Below are 17500 nucleotides of genomic sequence, written 5' to 3' on the forward strand. Positions count from 1 at the left end.
GTGTGTGTGTGTGTGTGTGTGTTTGTTTTTGTTTATACCTGCTGCAGGCTGAGGATGAGGGTTTTGGCACACTGAATCTTATCGATCTGTCTCGTCTTACTCATTGTCTCCTTTATGATGTCACCATAATCATTATAGTACTGCAAAAAAAGAGGGGCAGAGTTAATGAAGGTGTGTAGTGTACACTGTGTGTGTGTGTGTGTGTGTGTGTGTGTGTGTGTGTGGGGGGGGGGGGGGGGTGTTCTCACTCTCATGTACTGTTTGAAGATGTCTGCTCCGGTGCTCATCTCCACTACATTATAAATGATCAGTTTACAGTACGCTGCTAACAGGTTTCTGCGCTTATGTAGTGCCTCAATCTTCCCTGCTTCATCATCCTGCTGTCCATCTGAAACACACACACCTCAAATGACCGAAACATTTCATGAAGCTCTCATTAGTACATCAAAGCTTGACTGTGAATGCTGCCTTGGCTGGTGTGTGTGTGTGTGTGTGTACACGTACCAGTGCTGCCATCATCATCCTGCTCGATGAAGACGTGATTAAGGACGAAGTTGAGCAGGTCGCTTTGCAGGGACGAGTCTGGACTGAACACCAGAGGCTCCATTGCATCCCGACCTGACGCCATGATCTGATGACTGAAGATCATTAACGCATCACACAGGATAGTGAAGGCCTGAGGAGTGTATACACACACGTACGCACACACGCGCACACACAGAGTACGTTTAGGTCAGCAGTGTGAACTATCTTCTCAGAGCTCAGAGCACACACACACACACACACACACACACACACACACACACACACACACACACACAGAGCCTGGAGCGAATGCTGTATAGCACTGCACAGGTACACGTCTATCAAACACTCAAAATGTGCAGTGGGTAAAGTGGGCAGAGCCACACGATTGCTCCGCCATGTTACACCTGCCTTGAGCTTACCTGCTCTTTAACAGCCATGCTGAGGCTGCTAAAGTACCGCTGACACATCAGGAAGAACGCTCGCGTCTGCTTCCTCAAGGTCACCAGGTCACTCTGAGAGAGACACAGTGAGAGGGTTAGACCCACCGAGAGTGAGAGAGAGACAGTGTGTGTGTGTATATTTGTATGAGAGAGAGAGAGAGACCTTTAAGGAGATGCCCTCTGAGACTTTTGCCAGGTTCCACAGGATAACGTAATGAGTGCACTGCATAGCATGAACCACTATCTGCGCGCGCACACACACACACACGCACGCACACACACACACGGACAGAAAAAAAAAGTATAAAATATTAAATACAATGCATCCTCTGTCTGTCTGTGATCTGTCCCTCCTTCTGTCTGTGATCTCTCCTTCCATCTGTCTGAACATTCCTCTTTCCACCTGTTTATTTGTGTATCTTTATTTATAAACACATCTTCCTGTTCCTTCCCCTTGTGCGTGCGTGTGTGTGCGTGCGCACCTGTTCAGGCATGTCTCCATTCTGCAGTCCTGTGTTCAGCAGTCTGTAGTTACAGCTGAATAGATCCCATTTAGTCAGGTCATGGGCACTAGACACACACACACACACACACACACACACACAATTGTAATACTGCACACACAATATCTTATTTAGTAAGTGTGTATATGAGTGTGTTTACTTGTGAAAGGCTGTGATTCTCTTGAGCGTTGATAAAACCTGAAAGGTGTCGTCTTCATCAGGCTCCTCCCCCTGAGAGAAACACAAGAGAGTGGTTTAAACACACACCCTGACCCCCACATACCCCAACACGACCTTAAATACCACTTCATGCCACCACACCACCTCACACACCCACACCCCTACATGCCCGACCACACATCCATACTCTCCCTCACATGCCCCCCCCACACACCCTCACATGCCCCCCCACACATCCCTAAACGCTTCTCACACCCCCCAAAAAAAACCTCCATGCCCCTCACACACCCCTCCATGCCCACAGAGGCAGCACCTCGTTGAGGTAGTCGTCGAGCAGACGGTTAAGCTTGTCAATCTGCTCGTCCATCAGCTGGCTCAGTGTGATGTCCACACGGTTGTAGATGGTGAACTCCTCATTGCACAGAGCGTGGAACGTCATGGAACACGCCTCCAAAACACCTGTATCTGTGTGCTTTTCCACCACATCTCGGATCTGACGCAGAAGTGCATCCAGGTGCTGCAGGTCACACACACAGTTTATACACTAAAATTGTCTTTATGCTAATTGTTACTTGCTACACTGAATAAAAGATTAAATTAGCAAAAGACGTGTGTGTGTGTGTGTGTGTGTGTACCTTCTCCAGCCGGCCCGTGGTGTAGATCTCTAGATCAAAATACTGTGGTAACTGCAACAGGTTTGTCACCTTCTCAGCATCTACGCAGTACTGACACACACACACACACACACACACACACACACACACACACACACACACACACAAAAACTCGGGTATGTGAATAGCTCAATCTCAAAATCAGTTTTGTTTAAAATGATGCTGAGAGAAAAGAAGAGAATACAAGAGACAAAGTGTGTGTGTGTGTGTGTGTGTGTGTGTGTGTGTGTGTGTGTGTGTGTGTGTGTGTGTTACTTTAGCCAGGAGCAGCGGAAGAGCCACAGCAAAGATCTCTGTGATTTTGGTCCGATCATCTAGCTGTGTTTTCTTTTCCTTTGCCGTCAAGACCTGAAAAACAAAGTGCTGACATGAACACTGTGTGTGTGTGTGTGTGTGTGTGTGTGTGTGTGTGTGTGTGTGTGTGTGTGTGTGTGTGTGTGCGCACACGTGTGTGTGGCTCACCCTCTTCCCTGTGCCACGCCCAACGGGTGGGTGACACTCACATGCCTGTCTGACAGCAGACAGCATGATCTCAATCAGAGCCGTCTCCTGTCTGTCTGTTAGAGCTGTCTCTCACACACACACACAAGCACACACACAAAACAAATTCTAAACTGACACACTAAACTGTGTTCTTTAATTAAAATTTTGCATATTTCAGAATAAACACGGTTTTTGTGTGTGTGTGTGTGTGTGTGTGTGTGTGTGTGTGTGTGTGTAAAAAAAACACCTTCCTCTCCAGGAAAAGGTTCATCCAGTAGAAGGCTGATAAAACTCTCCCAGTCCTTTAACAGTTCTGACCCACACTCCCACAGACTGTCCACAAGGTACGCACCATGTTCATGTAGCTGCACACACACACACACTCACTCTTAGGTCTTATAGCTGTGCACACAATTAAACAAAAAAAATGTGTGTATACTTTCTTATTGGAACTGCACAAAGTTATCTTTTGAAATCAGGAACACACACACACACACACACACACACACACACACCTCACTCTCCAGAAAGAAGAAGACTGTGGTTTTGATGAGGTTTGCATTCAGACATTGTCGCCCTCTCCTCGGTAGCCCCTCCTCCTCCGGACCCCGCTGACTGAACAACCTGTGCGCGATAACACGCACACCAGAGTGAAAGAGACAAAAGCACTTAAATACGTGTGTGTGTGTGTGTGTGTGTGTGTGTGTGTGTGTGTGTGTGTGTTTCTACACAGTCTCCACATGGTGATGCTGCTGAGCCACACGTTAATCTCACACCAGAGATCAGTTCTACAAGTTTAATGGACAGTGTATGTGAGGAGGCGTGGCCTCTGCACCTGTCAGTCATATTAAAAAGGTGTGGCCTAAACATTGTGCAGTCTGGAGTCATGTGACCTACTTTTTATAGAGGAACTCCCCCGCTGCTACGGCGATGGGGCGGTGGGCAGAGTAAACCAGATGATATACACTCTCACAGTCCTCAGCCGTCAGCACTTCATCACTGCTCCTACAAGCGCACACACACACACACACACACACACACACACACACGCACACATTAGATGTTCACCATAAGATGAGGTTATAGTGAGAGGTCAGAGGTGAACACTGTGAGGACACTCACTGCAGGACGAGTGTGAGCAGTTTAATGGCCTGAACTGCAACATCATACTCTTTATCCAGCGCCATGGACACGATTCGGTCCTGCAGAGGTCAAAGGTCACAGACATTTGTTACAAAGTAGGGTTGTTTTTAGTCACAAAAAAGTGTGTGTTTGTAAATGATTAGAGTACCCATAATGCACTTTGGAATAAGGAACCCCCCTCAGACTTAAAGCTTTCCTCCTGACCTCTAGAGATCACCATGTCCCCGTCCCCATCCCCATCCCCATTATCTCCCCCAACAACACTCTACACCTGTGTGGTTTAGAACACAGGCAAATGCAGGTGTTAATTGTGCTAATGGTCCCAGTGAAATCACCTTAAAGCGGCTGGTAAAGAGTTCCAGTCTGGTGTTCAGCTCTCGGTTATAATACAAACCCTGCAGAGCAGTGAGACACTTCAACCGTACCTCTCCCTGCTGTTTAGAGCGAGAGAGAAGGGGAGAGAGAGAAAGAAAGATAGAGGGGAGTAAGACAGAGAAGAGGGGAAGAGAGAAAGAAGGAGAGAGTGAGAGAAGCGGAGAGAGAGAGAGAGAGAGAGAGAGAGAGAGAAGGGGAAAGCAAGAAAAAAGGTGAGGGGGGAGATGGGGAGAGGAAAAGAACATTGTTAGTTTCTTCAGAATAAATAAATGACAATATAACTAACACTGACACACACACACACACACACACACACACCTTATCATGCATGGTCCAGCCCACATATTTCAGATAGCTGTCATTCAGAAAGGCATCGCTGTACATCTTCATCCACACACCAATCTCCTCAATACAGATCGCTCTGATCTCCGCTATCGAATCTCTTGATACACACACACACACACACATTATTTTAGCATTCAGATAAAACCTGACCAATTCCTCCTGAATATTCCTCCTGTCCAAAAATAATTAATCAAACCAATTGTGTAAAGGGGGATTGTGTAGATGAGGATTTTGTAGAGGGGGATCGTGTAGATGAGGATTGTGTAGAGGGGGATTGTACAGATGAGGACTTTGTAGAGGGGGACTGTATAGATGAGGATTTTGTAGAGGGGGACTGTGTAGATGAGGACTTTGTAGAGGGGGACTGTGTAGATGAGGATTGTGTCGAGGGGGACTGTGTCGAAGGGGACTGTGTAGATGAGGATTGTGTCGAGGGGGACTGTGTAAATGAGGACCGGTAGAGGGGGACCGGTAAAGGGGGACTGTGTAGATGAGGATTGTGTAGATGAGGATTGTGTAGATGAGGATTGTGTAGATGAGGATTGTGTCGAGGGGGACTGTGTCGAGGGGGACCGTGTCGAGGGGGACCGGTAGAGGGGGACTGTGTAGATGAGGATTGTGTCGAGGGGGACTGTGTCGAGGGGGACTGTGTAGAAGGGGAATGTGTAGAGAGGGATTGTGTAGAAGGGGATTGTGTGTGTGGGATTGCATACCTGTATCGATGGACAAACACGCCTTTAAAGATAGCATTCATCATGTTCTCAATATCATCCTGATTCTCCTGGAGCTGTGAGACACACATATCAATCTTTAGTAACTCATCTAGTTGGGGGGGGTGTGTGTGTGGGTATATATATATATATATATATATTAAACACACACACACACACACACACACACACACACACCTCCTTGCGTTTCTGCAGTAGAAGCTCCAGGCGGTCGTTAGCTCTCTTCCCCAGACTCTTGTTGCGTTCGGTATCGTACTGTCTCTGTGTGTTGTCCATGTTGATACTCAGATTCAGAGCAACGTTTACCAACGCTGTCATCAACTTCATCGCTGTCACACAGACACACACAATAACTTTACAGACATGGAATAATTTGAGGATGAGGTATATATGTGTGTGTGTGTCTCTGACCTGCAAGGGTGGAGGTGTGTGTGTGTCTGTCTCTGACCTGCGAGAGTGGAGGTGTGTGTGTGTGTCTCTGACCTGCGAGAGTGGAGGTGTGTGTGTGTGTCTCTGACCTGCGAGAGTGGAGGTGTGTGTGTGTGTGTGTGTGTCTCTGACCTGCGAGAGTGGAGGTGTGTGTGTGTGTGTGTGTCTCTCTGACCTGCGAGAGTGGAGGGGTTTGTGTGTGTGTGTGTGTCTCTGACCTGCGAGAGTGGAGGGGTTTGTGTGTGTGTGTGTGTGTGTGTGTGTGTGTGTCTCTGACCTGCGAGAGTGGAGGGGTGTGTGTGTGTGTGTGTGTGTGTGTGTGTGTGTCTCTGACCTGCGAGAGTGGAGGTGTGTGTGTGTGTGTGTGTGTGTGTGTGTGTGTGTGTGTCTCTGACCTGCGAGAGTGTAGGTGTGTGTGTGTGTCTCTGACCTGCGAGAGTGGAGGTGTGTGTGTGTGTCTGTCTCTGACCTGCGAGAGTGGAGGTGTGTGTGTGTGTGCCTCTGACCTGCGAGAGTGGAGGTGTGTGTGTGTGTGTGTGTGTGTGTCTCTGACCTGCGAGAGTGGAGGGGTTTGTGTGTGTGTGTGTGTATCTGACCTGCGAGAGTGGAGGGGTTTGTGTGTGTGTGTGTGTGTGTGTGTGTGTGTCTCTGACCTGCGAGAGTGGAGGGGTGTGTGTGTGTGTGTGTGTGTGTGTGTGTGTGTCTCTGACCTGCGAGAGTGGAGGTGTGTGTGTGTGTGTGTGTGTGTCTCTGACCTGCGAGAGTGGAGGGGTGTGTGTGTGTGTCTCTGACCTGCGAGAGTGGAGGGGTGTGTTTGTGTGTCTCTGACCTGCGAGAGTGGAGGGGTGTGTGTGTGTGTGTGTGTGTGTCTCTGACCTGCGAGAGTGGAGGGGTGTGTGTGTGTGTGTGTGTCTCTGACCTGCGAGAGTGGAGGGGTGTGTGTGTGTGTGTGTGTCTCTGACCTGCGAGAGTGGAGGGGTTTGTGTGTGTGTGTGTGTGTGTGTGTGTGTGTGTGTGTGTCTCTGACCTGCGAGAGTGGAGGGGTTTGTGTGTGTGTGTGTGTCTCTGACCTGCGAGAGTGGAGGGGTTTGTGTGTGTGTGTGTGTGTCTCTGACCTGCGAGAGTGGAGGTGTGTGTGTGTGTGTGTCTCTGACCTGCGAGAGTGGAGGGGTGTGTGTGTGTCTCTGACCTTCGAGAGTGGAGGGGTGTGTGTGTGTGTGTGTGTGTGTCTCTGACCTGCGAGAGTGGAGGTGTGTGTGTGTGTGTGTGTGTCTGTCTCTGACCTGCGAGAGTGGAGGTGTGTGTGTGTGTGTGTGTGTCTGTCTCTGACCTGCGAGAGTGGAGGTGTGTGTGTGTGTCTGTCTCTGACCTGCGAGAGTGGAGGTGTGTGTGTGTGTCTGTCTCTGACCTGCGAGAGTGGAGGTGTGTGTGTGTGTCTGTCTCTGACCTGCGAGAGTGGAGGTGTGTGTGTGTGTCTGTCTCTGACCTGCGAGAGTGGAGGTGTGTGTGTGTGTCTGTCTCTGACCTGCGAGAGTGGAGGTGTGTGTGTGTGTCTGTCTCTGACCTGCGAGAGTGGAGGTGTGTGTGTGTGTGTGTGTCTCTGACCTGCGAGAGTGGAGGGGTGTGTGTGTGTGTGTGTGTCTCTGACCTGCGAGAGTGGAGGGGTTTGTGTGTGTGTGTGTGTGTGTGTGTGTGTGTGTGTGTCTCTGACCTGCGAGAGTGGAGGGGTTTGTGTGTGTGTGTGTGTCTCTGACCTGCGAGAGTGGAGGGGTTTGTGTGTGTGTGTGTGTGTCTCTGACCTGCGAGAGTGGAGGTGTGTGTGTGTGTGTGTGTGTCTCTGACCTGCGAGAGTGGAGGGGTGTGTGTGTGTCTCTGACCTTCGAGAGTGGAGGGGTGTGTGTGTGTGTGTGTGTGTGTCTCTGACCTGCGAGAGTGGAGGTGTGTGTGTGTGTGTGTGTGTGTGTGTGTGTGTGTGTGTGTCTCTGACCTGCGAGAGTGGAGGTGTGTGTGTGTGTGTGTGTGTGTGTCTCTGACCTGCGAGAGTGGAGGGGTGTGTGTGTGTCTCTGACCTGCGAGAGTGGAGGGGTGTGTGTGTGTGTGTGTCTGTCTCTGACCTGCGAGACTGGAGGTGTGTGTGTGTGTGTGTGTGTCTGTCTCTGACCTGCGAGAGTGGAGGTGTGTGTGTGTGTCTGTCTCTGACCTGCGAGAGTGGAGGTGTGTGTGTGTGTCTGTCTCTGACCTGCGAGAGTGGAGGTGTGTGTGTGTGTCTGTCTCTGACCTGCGAGAGTGGAGGTGTGTGTGTGTGTCTGTCTCTGACCTGCGAGAGTGGAGGTGTGTGTGTGTGTCTGTCTCTGACCTGCGAGAGTGGAGGTGTGTGTGTGTGTCTGTCTCTGACCTGCGAGAGTGGAGGTGTGTGTGTGTGACTGTCTCTGACCTGCGAGAGTGGAGGTGTGTGTGTGTGACTGTCTCTGACCTGCGAGAGTGGAGGTGTGTGTGTGTGACTGTCTCTGACCTGCGAGAGTGGAGGTGTGTGTGTGTGACTGTCTCTGACCTGCGAGAGTGGAGGTGTGTGTGTGTGACTGTCTCTGACCTGCGAGAGTGGAGGTGTGTGTGTGTGTGTCTGTCTCTGACCTGCGAGAGTGGAGGTGTGTGTGTGTGTGTGTCTGTCTCTGACCTGCGAGAGTGGAGGTGTGTGTGTGTGTGTCTGTCTCTGACCTGCGAGAGTGGAGGTGTGTGTGTGTGTGTGTGTGTGTGTGTGTGTGTGTGTGTGTGTCTGTCTCTGACCTGCGAGAGTGGAGGTGTGTGTGTGTGTGTGTCTGTCTCTGACCTGCGAGAGTGGAGGTGTGTGTGTGTGTGTGTGTGTGTGTGTGTCTGTCTCTGACCTGCGAGAGTGGAGGTGTGTGTGTGTGTGTGTGTGTGTGTCTGTCTCTGACCTGCGAGAGTGGAGGTGTGTGTGTGTGTGTGTGTGTGTGTCTGTCTCTGACCTGCGAGAGTGGAGGTGTGTGTGTGTGTGTGTGTGTGTGTGTTTCTGTCTCTGACCTGCGAGAGTGGAGGTGTGTGTGTGTGTGTGTGTGTGTGTGTGTCTGTCTCTGACCTGCGAGAGTGGAGGTGTGTGTGTGTGTGTGTGTGTGTGTGTGTCTGTCTCTGACCTGCGAGAGTGGAGGTGTGTGTGTGTGTGTGTGTGTGTGTGTGTGTGTCTGTCTCTGACCTGCGAGAGTGGAGGTGTGTGTGTGTGTGTGTGTGTGTGTGTGTCTGTCTCTGACCTGCGAGAGTGGAGGTGTGTGTGTGTGTCTGTCTCTGACCTGCGAGAGTGGAGGTGTGTGTGTGTGTCTGTCTCTGACCTGCGAGAGTGGAGGTGTGTGTGTGTGACTGTCTCTGACCTGCGAGAGTGGAGGTGTGTGTGTGTGACTGTCTCTGACCTGCGAGAGTGGAGGTGTGTGTGTGTGACTGTCTCTGACCTGCGAGAGTGGAGGTGTGTGTGTGTGACTGTCTCTGACCTGCGAGAGTGGAGGTGTGTGTGTGTGACTGTCTCTGACCTGCGAGAGTGGAGGTGTGTGTGTGTGTGACTGTCTCTGACCTGCGAGAGTGGAGGTGTGTGTGTGTGTGTCTGTCTCTGACCTGCGAGAGTGGAGGTGTGTGTGTGTGACTGTCTCTGACCTGCGAGAGTGGAGGTGTGTGTGTGTGACTGTCTCTGACCTGCGAGAGTGGAGGTGTGTGTGTGTGACTGTCTCTGACCTGCGAGAGTGGAGGTGTGTGTGTGTGACTGTCTCTGACCTGCGAGAGTGGAGGTGTGTGTGTGTGACTGTCTCTGACCTGCGAGAGTGGAGGTGTGTGTGTGTGACTGTCTCTGACCTGCGAGAGTGGAGGTGTGTGTGTGTGACTGTCTCTGACCTGCGAGAGTGGAGGTGTGTGTGTGTGACTGTCTCTGACCTGCGAGAGTGGAGGTGTGTGTGTGTGACTGTCTCTGACCTGCGAGAGTGGAGGTGTGTGTGTGTGACTGTCTCTGACCTGCGAGAGTGGAGGTGTGTGTGTGTGACTGTCTCTGACCTGCGAGAGTGGAGGTGTGTGTGTGTGACTGTCTCTGACCTGCGAGAGTGGAGGTGTGTGTGTGTGACTGTCTCTGACCTGCGAGAGTGGAGGTGTGTGTGTGTGACTGTCTCTGACCTGCGAGAGTGGAGGTGTGTGTGTGTGACTGTCTCTGACCTGCGAGAGTGGAGGTGTGTGTGTGTGACTGTCTCTGACCTGCGAGAGTGGAGGTGTGTGTGTGTGACTGTCTCTGACCTGCGAGAGTGGAGGTGTGTGTGTGTGACTGTCTCTGACCTGCGAGAGTGGAGGTGTGTGTGTGTGACTGTCTCTGACCTGCGAGAGTGGAGGTGTGTGTGTGTGACTGTCTCTGACCTGCGAGAGTGGAGGTGTGTGTGTGTGTGTGTGTGTGTGTGTGTCTGTCTCTGACCTGCGAGAGTGGAGGTGTGTGTGTGTGTGTGTGTGTGTGTGTCTGTCTCTGACCTGCGAGAGTGGAGGTGTGTGTGTGTGTGTGTGTGTCTGTCTCTGACCTGCGAGAGTGGAGGTGTGTGTGTGTGTGTGTGTGTGTGTCTGTCTCTGACCTGCGAGAGTGGAGGTGTGTGTGTGTGTGTGTCTGTCTGTCTCTGACCTGCGAGAGTGGAGGTGTGTGTGTGTGTGTGTGTGTCTGTCTCTGACCTGCGAGAGTGGAGGTGTGTGTGTGTGTGTGTCTGTCTCTGACCTGCGAGAGTGGAGGTGTGTGTGTGTGTGTGTGTGTGTCTGTCTCTGACCTGCGAGAGTGGAGGTGTGTGTGTGTGTGTGTGTGTGTCTGTCTCTGACCTGCGAGAGTGGAGGTGTGTGTGTGTGTGTGTGTGTGTCTGTCTCTGACCTGCGAGAGTGGAGGTGTGTGTGTGTGTGTGTGTGTGTGTCTGTCTCTGACCTGCGAGAGTGGAGGTGTGTGTGTGTGTGTGTGTGTGTCTGTCTCTGACCTGCGAGAGTGGAGGTGTGTGTGTGTGTGTGTGTGTCTGTCTCTGACCTGCGAGAGTGGAGGTGTGTGTGTGTGTGTGTGTCTGTCTCTGACCTGCGAGAGTGGAGGTGTGTGTGTGTGTGTGTCTGTCTCTGACCTGCGAGAGTGGAGGTGTGTGTGTGTGTGTGTGTGTGTGTGTGTCTGTCTCTGACCTGCGAGAGTGGAGGTGTGTGTGTGTGTGTGTGTGTCTGTCTCTGACCTGCGAGAGTGGAGGTGTGTGTGTGTGTGTGTGTGTCTGTCTGTCTCTGACCTGCGAGAGTGGAGGTGTGTGTGTGTGTGTGTGTGTGTGTCTGTCTCTGACCTGCGAGAGTGGAGGTGTGTGTGTGTGTGTGTGTGTGTCTGTCTCTGACCTGCGAGAGTGGAGGTGTGTGTGTGTGTGTGTGTGTCTGTCTCTGACCTGCGAGAGTGGAGGTGTGTGTGTGTGTGTGTGTCTGTCTCTGACCTGCGAGAGTGGAGGTGTGTGTGTGTGTGTGTCTGTCTCTGACCTGCGAGAGTGGAGGTGTGTGTGTGTGTGTGTGTGTGTGTGTGTGTGTCTGTCTCTGACCTGCGAGAGTGGAGGTGTGTGTGTGTGTGTGTGTGTCTGTCTCTGACCTGCGAGAGTGGAGGTGTGTGTGTGTGTGTGTCTGTCTGTCTCTGACCTGCGAGAGTGGAGGTGTGTGTGTGTGTGTGTCTGTCTCTGACCTGCGAGAGTGGAGGTGTGTGTGTGTGTGTGTGTGTGTGTGTCTGTCTCTGACCTGCGAGAGTGGAGGTGTGTGTGTGTGTGTGTGTGTGTCTGTCTCTGACCTGCGAGAGTGGAGGTGTGTGTGTGTGTGTGTGTGTGTCTGTCTCTGACCTGCGAGAGTGGAGGTGTGTGTGTGTGTGTGTGTGTGTGTGTGTCTGTCTCTGACCTGCGAGAGTGGAGGTGTGTGTGTGTGTGTGTGTGTGTGTGTGTCTGTCTCTGACCTGCGAGAGTGGAGGTGTGTGTGTGTGTGTGTGTGTGTCTGTCTCTGACCTGCGAGAGTGGAGGTGTGTGTGTGTGTGTGTGTCTGTCTCTGACCTGCGAGAGTGGAGGTGTGTGTGTGTGTGTGTGTCTGTCTCTGACCTGCGAGAGTGGAGGTGTGTGTGTGTGTGTGTGTGTCTGTCTCTGACCTGCGAGAGTGGAGGTGTGTGTGTGTGTGTGTGTGTCTGTCTCTGACCTGCGAGAGTGGAGGTGTGTGTGTGTGTGTGAGTGTGTGTGTGTGTGTCTGTCTCTGACCTGCGAGAGTGGAGGGTGTGTGTGTGTGTGTGTGTGTGTGTGTGTCTGTCTCTGACCTGCGAGAGTGGAGGTGTGTGTGTGTGTGTGTGTGTCTGTCTCTGACCTGCGAGAGTGGAGGTGTGTGTGTGTGTGTGTGTGTGTGTCTGTCTCTGACCTGCGAGAGTGGAGGTGTGTGTGTGTGTGTGTGTGTCTGTCTCTGACCTGCGAGAGTGGAGGTGTGTGTGTGTGTGTGTGTCTGTCTCTGACCTGCGAGAGTGGAGGTGTGTGTGTGTGTGTGTGTGTGTCTGTCTCTGACCTGCGAGAGTGGAGGTGTGTGTGTGTGTGTGTGTGTCTGTCTCTGACCTGCGAGGGTGGAGGTGTGTGTGTCTGTCTCTGACCTGCGAGAGTGGAGGTGTGTGTGTGTGTGTGTCTGTCTCTGACCTGCGAGAGTGGAGGTGTGTGTGTGTGTGTGTGTGTCTGTCTCTGACCTGCGAGAGTGGAGGTGTGTGTGTGTGTGTGTGTGTGTGTGTGTCTGTCTGTCTCTGACCTGCGAGAGTGGAGGTGTGTGTGTGTGTGTGTGTGTGTCTGTCTCTGACCTGCGAGAGTGGAGGTGTGTGTGTGTGTGTGTGTGTGTGTCTGTCTCTGACCTGCGAGAGTGGAGGTGTGTGTGTGTGTGTGTGTGTGTGTCTGTCTCTGACCTGCGAGAGTGGAGGTGTGTGTGTGTGTGTGTGTGTCTGTCTCTGACCTGCGAGAGTGGAGGTGTGTGTGTGTGTGTGTGTGTCTGTCTCTGACCTGCGAGAGTGGAGGTGTGTGTGTGTGTGTGTGTCTGTCTCTGACCTGCGAGAGTGGAGGTGTGTGTGTGTGTGTGTCTGTCTCTGACCTGCGAGAGTGGAGGTGTGTGTGTGTGTGTGTGTGTCTGTCTCTGACCTGCGAGAGTGGAGGTGTGTGTGTGTGTGTGTGTGTGTCTGTCTGTCTCTGACCTGCGAGAGTGGAGGTGTGTGTGTGTGTGTGTGTGTCTGTCTCTGACCTGCGAGAGTGGAGGTGTGTGTGTGTGTGTGTGTGTGTGTCTGTCTCTGACCTGCGAGAGTGGAGGTGTGTGTGTGTGTGTGTGTGTGTGTGTGTCTGTCTCTGACCTGCGAGAGTGGAGGTGTGTGTGTGTGTGTGTGTCTGTCTCTGACCTGCGAGAGTGGAGGTGTGTGTGTGTGTGTGTGTGTGTGTGTGTGTCTGTCTCTGACCTGCGAGAGTGGAGGTGTGTGTGTGTGTGTGTGTGTGTGTGTGTGTCTGTCTGTCTCTGACCTGCGAGAGTGGAGGTGTGTGTGTGTGTGTGTGTCTGTCTCTGACCTGCGAGAGTGGAGGTGTGTGTGTGTGTGTGTGTGTGTGTGTCTGTCTCTGACCTGCGAGAGTGGAGGTGTGTGTGTGTGTGTGTGTGTCTGTCTCTGACCTGCGAGAGTGGAGGTGTGTGTGTGTGTGTGTGTGTGTGTCTGTCTCTGACCTGCGAGAGTGGAGGTGTGTGTGTGTGTGTGTCTGTCTCTGACCTGCGAGAGTGGAGGTGTGTGTGTGTGTGTGTGTGTGTGTGTGTCTGTCTCTGACCTGCGAGAGTGGAGGTGTGTGTGTGTGTGTGTGTGTGTGTGTGTGTCTGTCTCTGACCTGCGAGAGTGGAGGTGTGTGTGTGTGTGTGTGTGTGTGTCTGTCTCTGACCTGCGAGAGTGGAGGTGTGTGTGTGTGTGTGTGTGTGTGTGTGTGTGTGTGTGTCTGTCTCTGACCTGCGAGAGTGGAGGTGTGTGTGTGTGTGTGTGTGTGTCTGTCTCTGACCTGCGAGAGTGGAGGTGTGTGTGTGTGTGTGTGTGTGTGTGTCTGTCTCTGACCTGCGAGAGTGGAGGTGTGTGTGTGTGTGTGTGTGTGTGACTGTCTCTGACCTGCGAGAGTGGAGGTGTGTGTGTGTGTGTCTGTCTCTGACCTGCGAGAGTGGAGGTGTGTGTGTGTGTGTCTGTCTCTGACCTGCGAGAGTGGAGGTGTGTGTGTGTGTGTGTCTGTCTCTGACCTGCGAGAGTGGAGGTGTGTGTGTGTGTGTGTGTGTGTGTCTGTCTGTCTCTGACCTGCGAGAGTGGAGGTGTGTGTGTGTGTGTGTGTGTGTGTCTGTCTCTGACCTGCGAGAGTGGAGGTGTGTGTGTGTGTGTGTGTGTGTGTCTGTCTCTGACCTGCGAGAGTGGAGGTGTGTGTGTGTGTGTGTGTGTGTGTGTGTGTCTGTCTCTGACCTGCGAGAGTGGAGGTGTGTGTGTGTGTGTGTGTGTGTGTGTGTGTCTGTCTCTGACCTGCGAGAGTGGAGGTGTGTGTGTGTGTGTGTGTGTGTGTGTGTGTGTCTGTCTCTGACCTGCGAGAGTGGAGGTGTGTGTGTGTGTGTGTGTGTGTGTGTGTGTCTGTCTCTGACCTGCGAGAGTGGAGGTGTGTGTGTGTGTGTGTGTGTGTGACTGTCTCTGACCTGCGAGAGTGGAGGTGTGTGTGTGTGTGTGTGTGTGTGTGACTGTCTCTGACCTGCGAGAGTGGAGGTGTGTGTGTGTGTGTCTGTCTCTGACCTGCGAGAGTGGAGGTGTGTGTGTGTGTGTCTGTCTCTGACCTGCGAGAGTGGAGGTGTGTGTGTGTGTGTGTGTGTGTGTCTGTCTCTGACCTGCGAGAGTGGAGGTGTGTGTGTGTGTGTCTGTCTCTGACCTGCGAGAGTGGAGGTGTGTGTGTGTGTGTCTGTCTCTGACCTGCGAGAGTGGAGGTGTGTGTGTGTGTGTCTGTCTCTGACCTGCGAGAGTGGAGGTGTGTGTGTGTGTGTCTGTCTCTGACCTGCGAGAGTGGAGGTGTGTGTGTGTGTGTCTGTCTCTGACCTGCGAGAGTGGAGGTGTGTGTGTGTGTGTCTGTCTCTGACCTGCGAGAGTGGAGGTGTGTGTGTGTGTGTCTGTCTCTGACCTGCGAGAGTGGAGGTGTGTGTGTGTGTGTCTGTCTCTGACCTGCGAGAGTGGAGGTGTGTGTGTGTGTGTCTGTCTCTGACCTGCGAGAGTGGAGGGGTGTGTGTGTGTGTCTGTCTCTGACCTGCGAGAGTGGAGGGGTGTGTGTGTGTGTCTGTCTCTGACCTGCGAGAGTGGAGGGGTGTGTGTGTGTGTCTGTCTCTGACCTGCGAGAGTGGAGGTGTGTGTGTGTGTGTGTGTGTGTCTGTCTCTGACCTGCGAGAGTGGAGGTGTGTGTGTGTGTGTGTGTGTGTCTGTCTCTGACCTGCGAGAGTGGAGGTGTGTGTGTGTGTGTGTGTGTGTGTGTCTGTCTCTGACCTGCGAGAGTGGAGGTGTGTGTGTGTGTGTGTGTGTGTGTGTCTGTCTCTGACCTGCGAGAGTGGAGGTGTGTGTGTGTGTGTGTGTGTGTGTGTCTGTCTCTGACCTGCGAGAGTGGAGGTGTGTGTGTGTGTGTGTGTGTGTGTGTCTGTCTCTGACCTGCGAGAGTGGAGGTGTGTGTGTGTGTGTGTGTGTGTCTGTCTCTGACCTGCGAGAGTGGAGGTGTGTGTGTGTGTGTGTGTGTGTCTGTCTCTGACCTGCGAGAGTGGAGGTGTGTGTGTGTGTGTGTGTCTGTCTCTGACCTGCGAGAGTGGAGGTGTGTGTGTGTGTGTGTGTCTGTCTCTGACCTGCGAGAGTGGAGGTGTGTGTGTGTGTGTGTGTGTGTCTGTCTCTGACCTGCGAGAGTGGAGGTGTGTGTGTGTGTGTCTGTCTCTGACCTGCGAGAGTGGAGGTGTGTGTGTGTGTGTGTGTGTGTGTCTGTCTCTGACCTGCGAGAGTGGAGGTGTGTGTGTGTGTGTGTGTGTGTGTGTGTCTGTCTCTGACCTGCGAGAGTGGAGGTGTGTGTGTGTGTGTGTGTGTGTGTGTGTCTGTCTCTGACCTGCGAGAGTGGAGGTGTGTGTGTGTGTGTGTGTGTGTCTGTCTCTGACCTGCGAGAGTGGAGGTGTGTGTGTGTGTGTGTGTGTGTCTGTCTCTGACCTGCGAGAGTGGAGGTGTGTGTGTGTGTGTGTGTGTGTGTCTGTCTCTGACCTGCGAGAGTGGAGGTGTGTGTGTGTGTGTGTGTGTGTGTGTGTGTGTGTCTGTCTCTGACCTGCGAGAGTGGAGGTGTGTGTGTGTGTGTGTGTGTGTGTGTGTGTCTGTCTCTGACCTGCGAGAGTGGAGGTGTGTGTGTGTGTGTGTGTGTGTGTGTGTCTGTCTCTGACCTGCGAGAGTGGAGGTGTGTGTGTGTGTGTGTGTGTTTGTCTGTCTCTGACCTGCGAGAGTGGAGGTGTGTGTGTGTGTGTGTGTGTGTCTGTCTCTGACCTGCGAGAGTGGAGGTGTGTGTGTGTGTGTGTGTGTGTCTGTCTCTGACCTGCGAGAGTGGAGGTGTGTGTGTGTGTTTCTGTCTCTGACCTGCGAGAGTGGAGGTGTGTGTGTGTGTGTGTTTCTGTCTCTGACCTGCGAGAGTGGAGGTGTGTGTGTGTGTGTGTGTGTGTGTTTCTGTCTCTGACCTGCGAGAGTGGAGGTGTGTGTGTGTGTGTGTGTTTCTGTCTCTGACCTGCGAGAGTGGAGGTGTGTGTGTGTGTGTGTGTTTCTGTCTCTGACCTGCGAGAGTGGAGGTGTGTGTGTGTGTGTGTGTTTCTGTCTCTGACCTGCGAGAGTGGAGGTGTGTGTGTGTGTGTGTGTTTCTGTCTCTGACCTGCGAGAGTGGAGGTGTGTGTGTGTGTGTGTGTGTTTCTGTCTCTGACCTGCGAGAGTGGAGGTGTGTGTGTGTGTGTGTGTGTTTCTGTCTCTGACCTGCGAGAGTGGAGGTGTGTGTGTGTGTGTGTGTTTCTGTCTCTGACCTGCGAGAGTGGAGGTGTGTGTGTGTGTGTGTGTTTCTGTCTCTGACCTGCGAGAGTGGAGGTGTGTGTGTGTGTGTGTGTTTCTGTCTCTGACCTGCGAGAGTGGAGGTGTGTGTGTGTGTGTGTGTTTCTGTCTCTGACCTGCGAGAGTGGAGGTGTGTGTGTGTGTGTGTGTGTGTGTGTGTGTGTGTGTCTGTCTCTGACCTGGGAGAGTGGAGGTGTGTGTGTGTGTGTCTGTCTGTCTCTGACCTGCGAGAGTGGAGGGGTGTGTGTGTGTGTGTGTTTGTGTGTCTGTCTCTGACCTGCGAGAGTGGAGGGGTGTGTGTGTGTGTGTGTTTGTGTGTCTGTCTCTGACCTGCGAGAGTGGAGGGGTGTGTGTGTGTGTGTGTGTGTGTGTGTCTGTCTCTGACCTGCGAGAGTGGAGGGTGTGTGTGTGTGTGTGTGTGTGTGTGTGTCTGTCTCTGACCTGCGAGAGTGGAGGTGTGTGTGTGTGTGTGTGTGTGTGTGTCTGTCTCTGACCTGGGAGAGTGGAGGTGTGTGTGTGTGTGTCTGTCTGTCTCTGACCTGCGAGAGTGGAGGGG

At 52.6% G+C, this 17500-nt stretch overlaps 1 protein-coding gene across 3 annotated transcripts in view; it reads right to left on the minus strand.

Annotated features, from left to right (window-relative positions):
* Positions 1–17500, minus strand: part of stag2a (STAG2 cohesin complex component a) — a 55801-nt gene that overhangs the window by 15603 nt on the left and 22698 nt on the right. For all 3 annotated transcript variants that reach the window (XM_083532127.1, XM_083532126.1, XM_083532125.1), the window contains 19 exons: positions 5580–5731; positions 5385–5458; positions 4645–4768; positions 4287–4385; positions 3931–4010; positions 3706–3813; positions 3324–3432; positions 3056–3173; positions 2788–2891; positions 2581–2673; positions 2287–2376; positions 1965–2168; positions 1632–1702; positions 1451–1538; positions 1132–1212; positions 948–1040; positions 505–676; positions 249–388; positions 39–140 (listed from right to left, as the gene is read on the minus strand). In XM_083532127.1, the coding sequence (XP_083388253.1) occupies positions 39–140; positions 249–388; positions 505–676; positions 948–1040; positions 1132–1212; positions 1451–1538; positions 1632–1702; positions 1965–2168; positions 2287–2376; positions 2581–2673; positions 2788–2891; positions 3056–3173; positions 3324–3432; positions 3706–3813; positions 3931–4010; positions 4287–4385; positions 4645–4768; positions 5385–5458; positions 5580–5731 (2102 nt within the window). The remainder of the gene's footprint in view (positions 1–38; positions 141–248; positions 389–504; positions 677–947; positions 1041–1131; positions 1213–1450; positions 1539–1631; positions 1703–1964; positions 2169–2286; positions 2377–2580; positions 2674–2787; positions 2892–3055; positions 3174–3323; positions 3433–3705; positions 3814–3930; positions 4011–4286; positions 4386–4644; positions 4769–5384; positions 5459–5579; positions 5732–17500) is intronic.

This window comes from Silurus aristotelis, assembly GCF_946808225.1.
Source record: "Silurus aristotelis genome assembly, chromosome: 26".
In the NCBI taxonomy this organism is placed as follows: Eukaryota; Metazoa; Chordata; class Actinopteri; order Siluriformes; family Siluridae; genus Silurus; species Silurus aristotelis.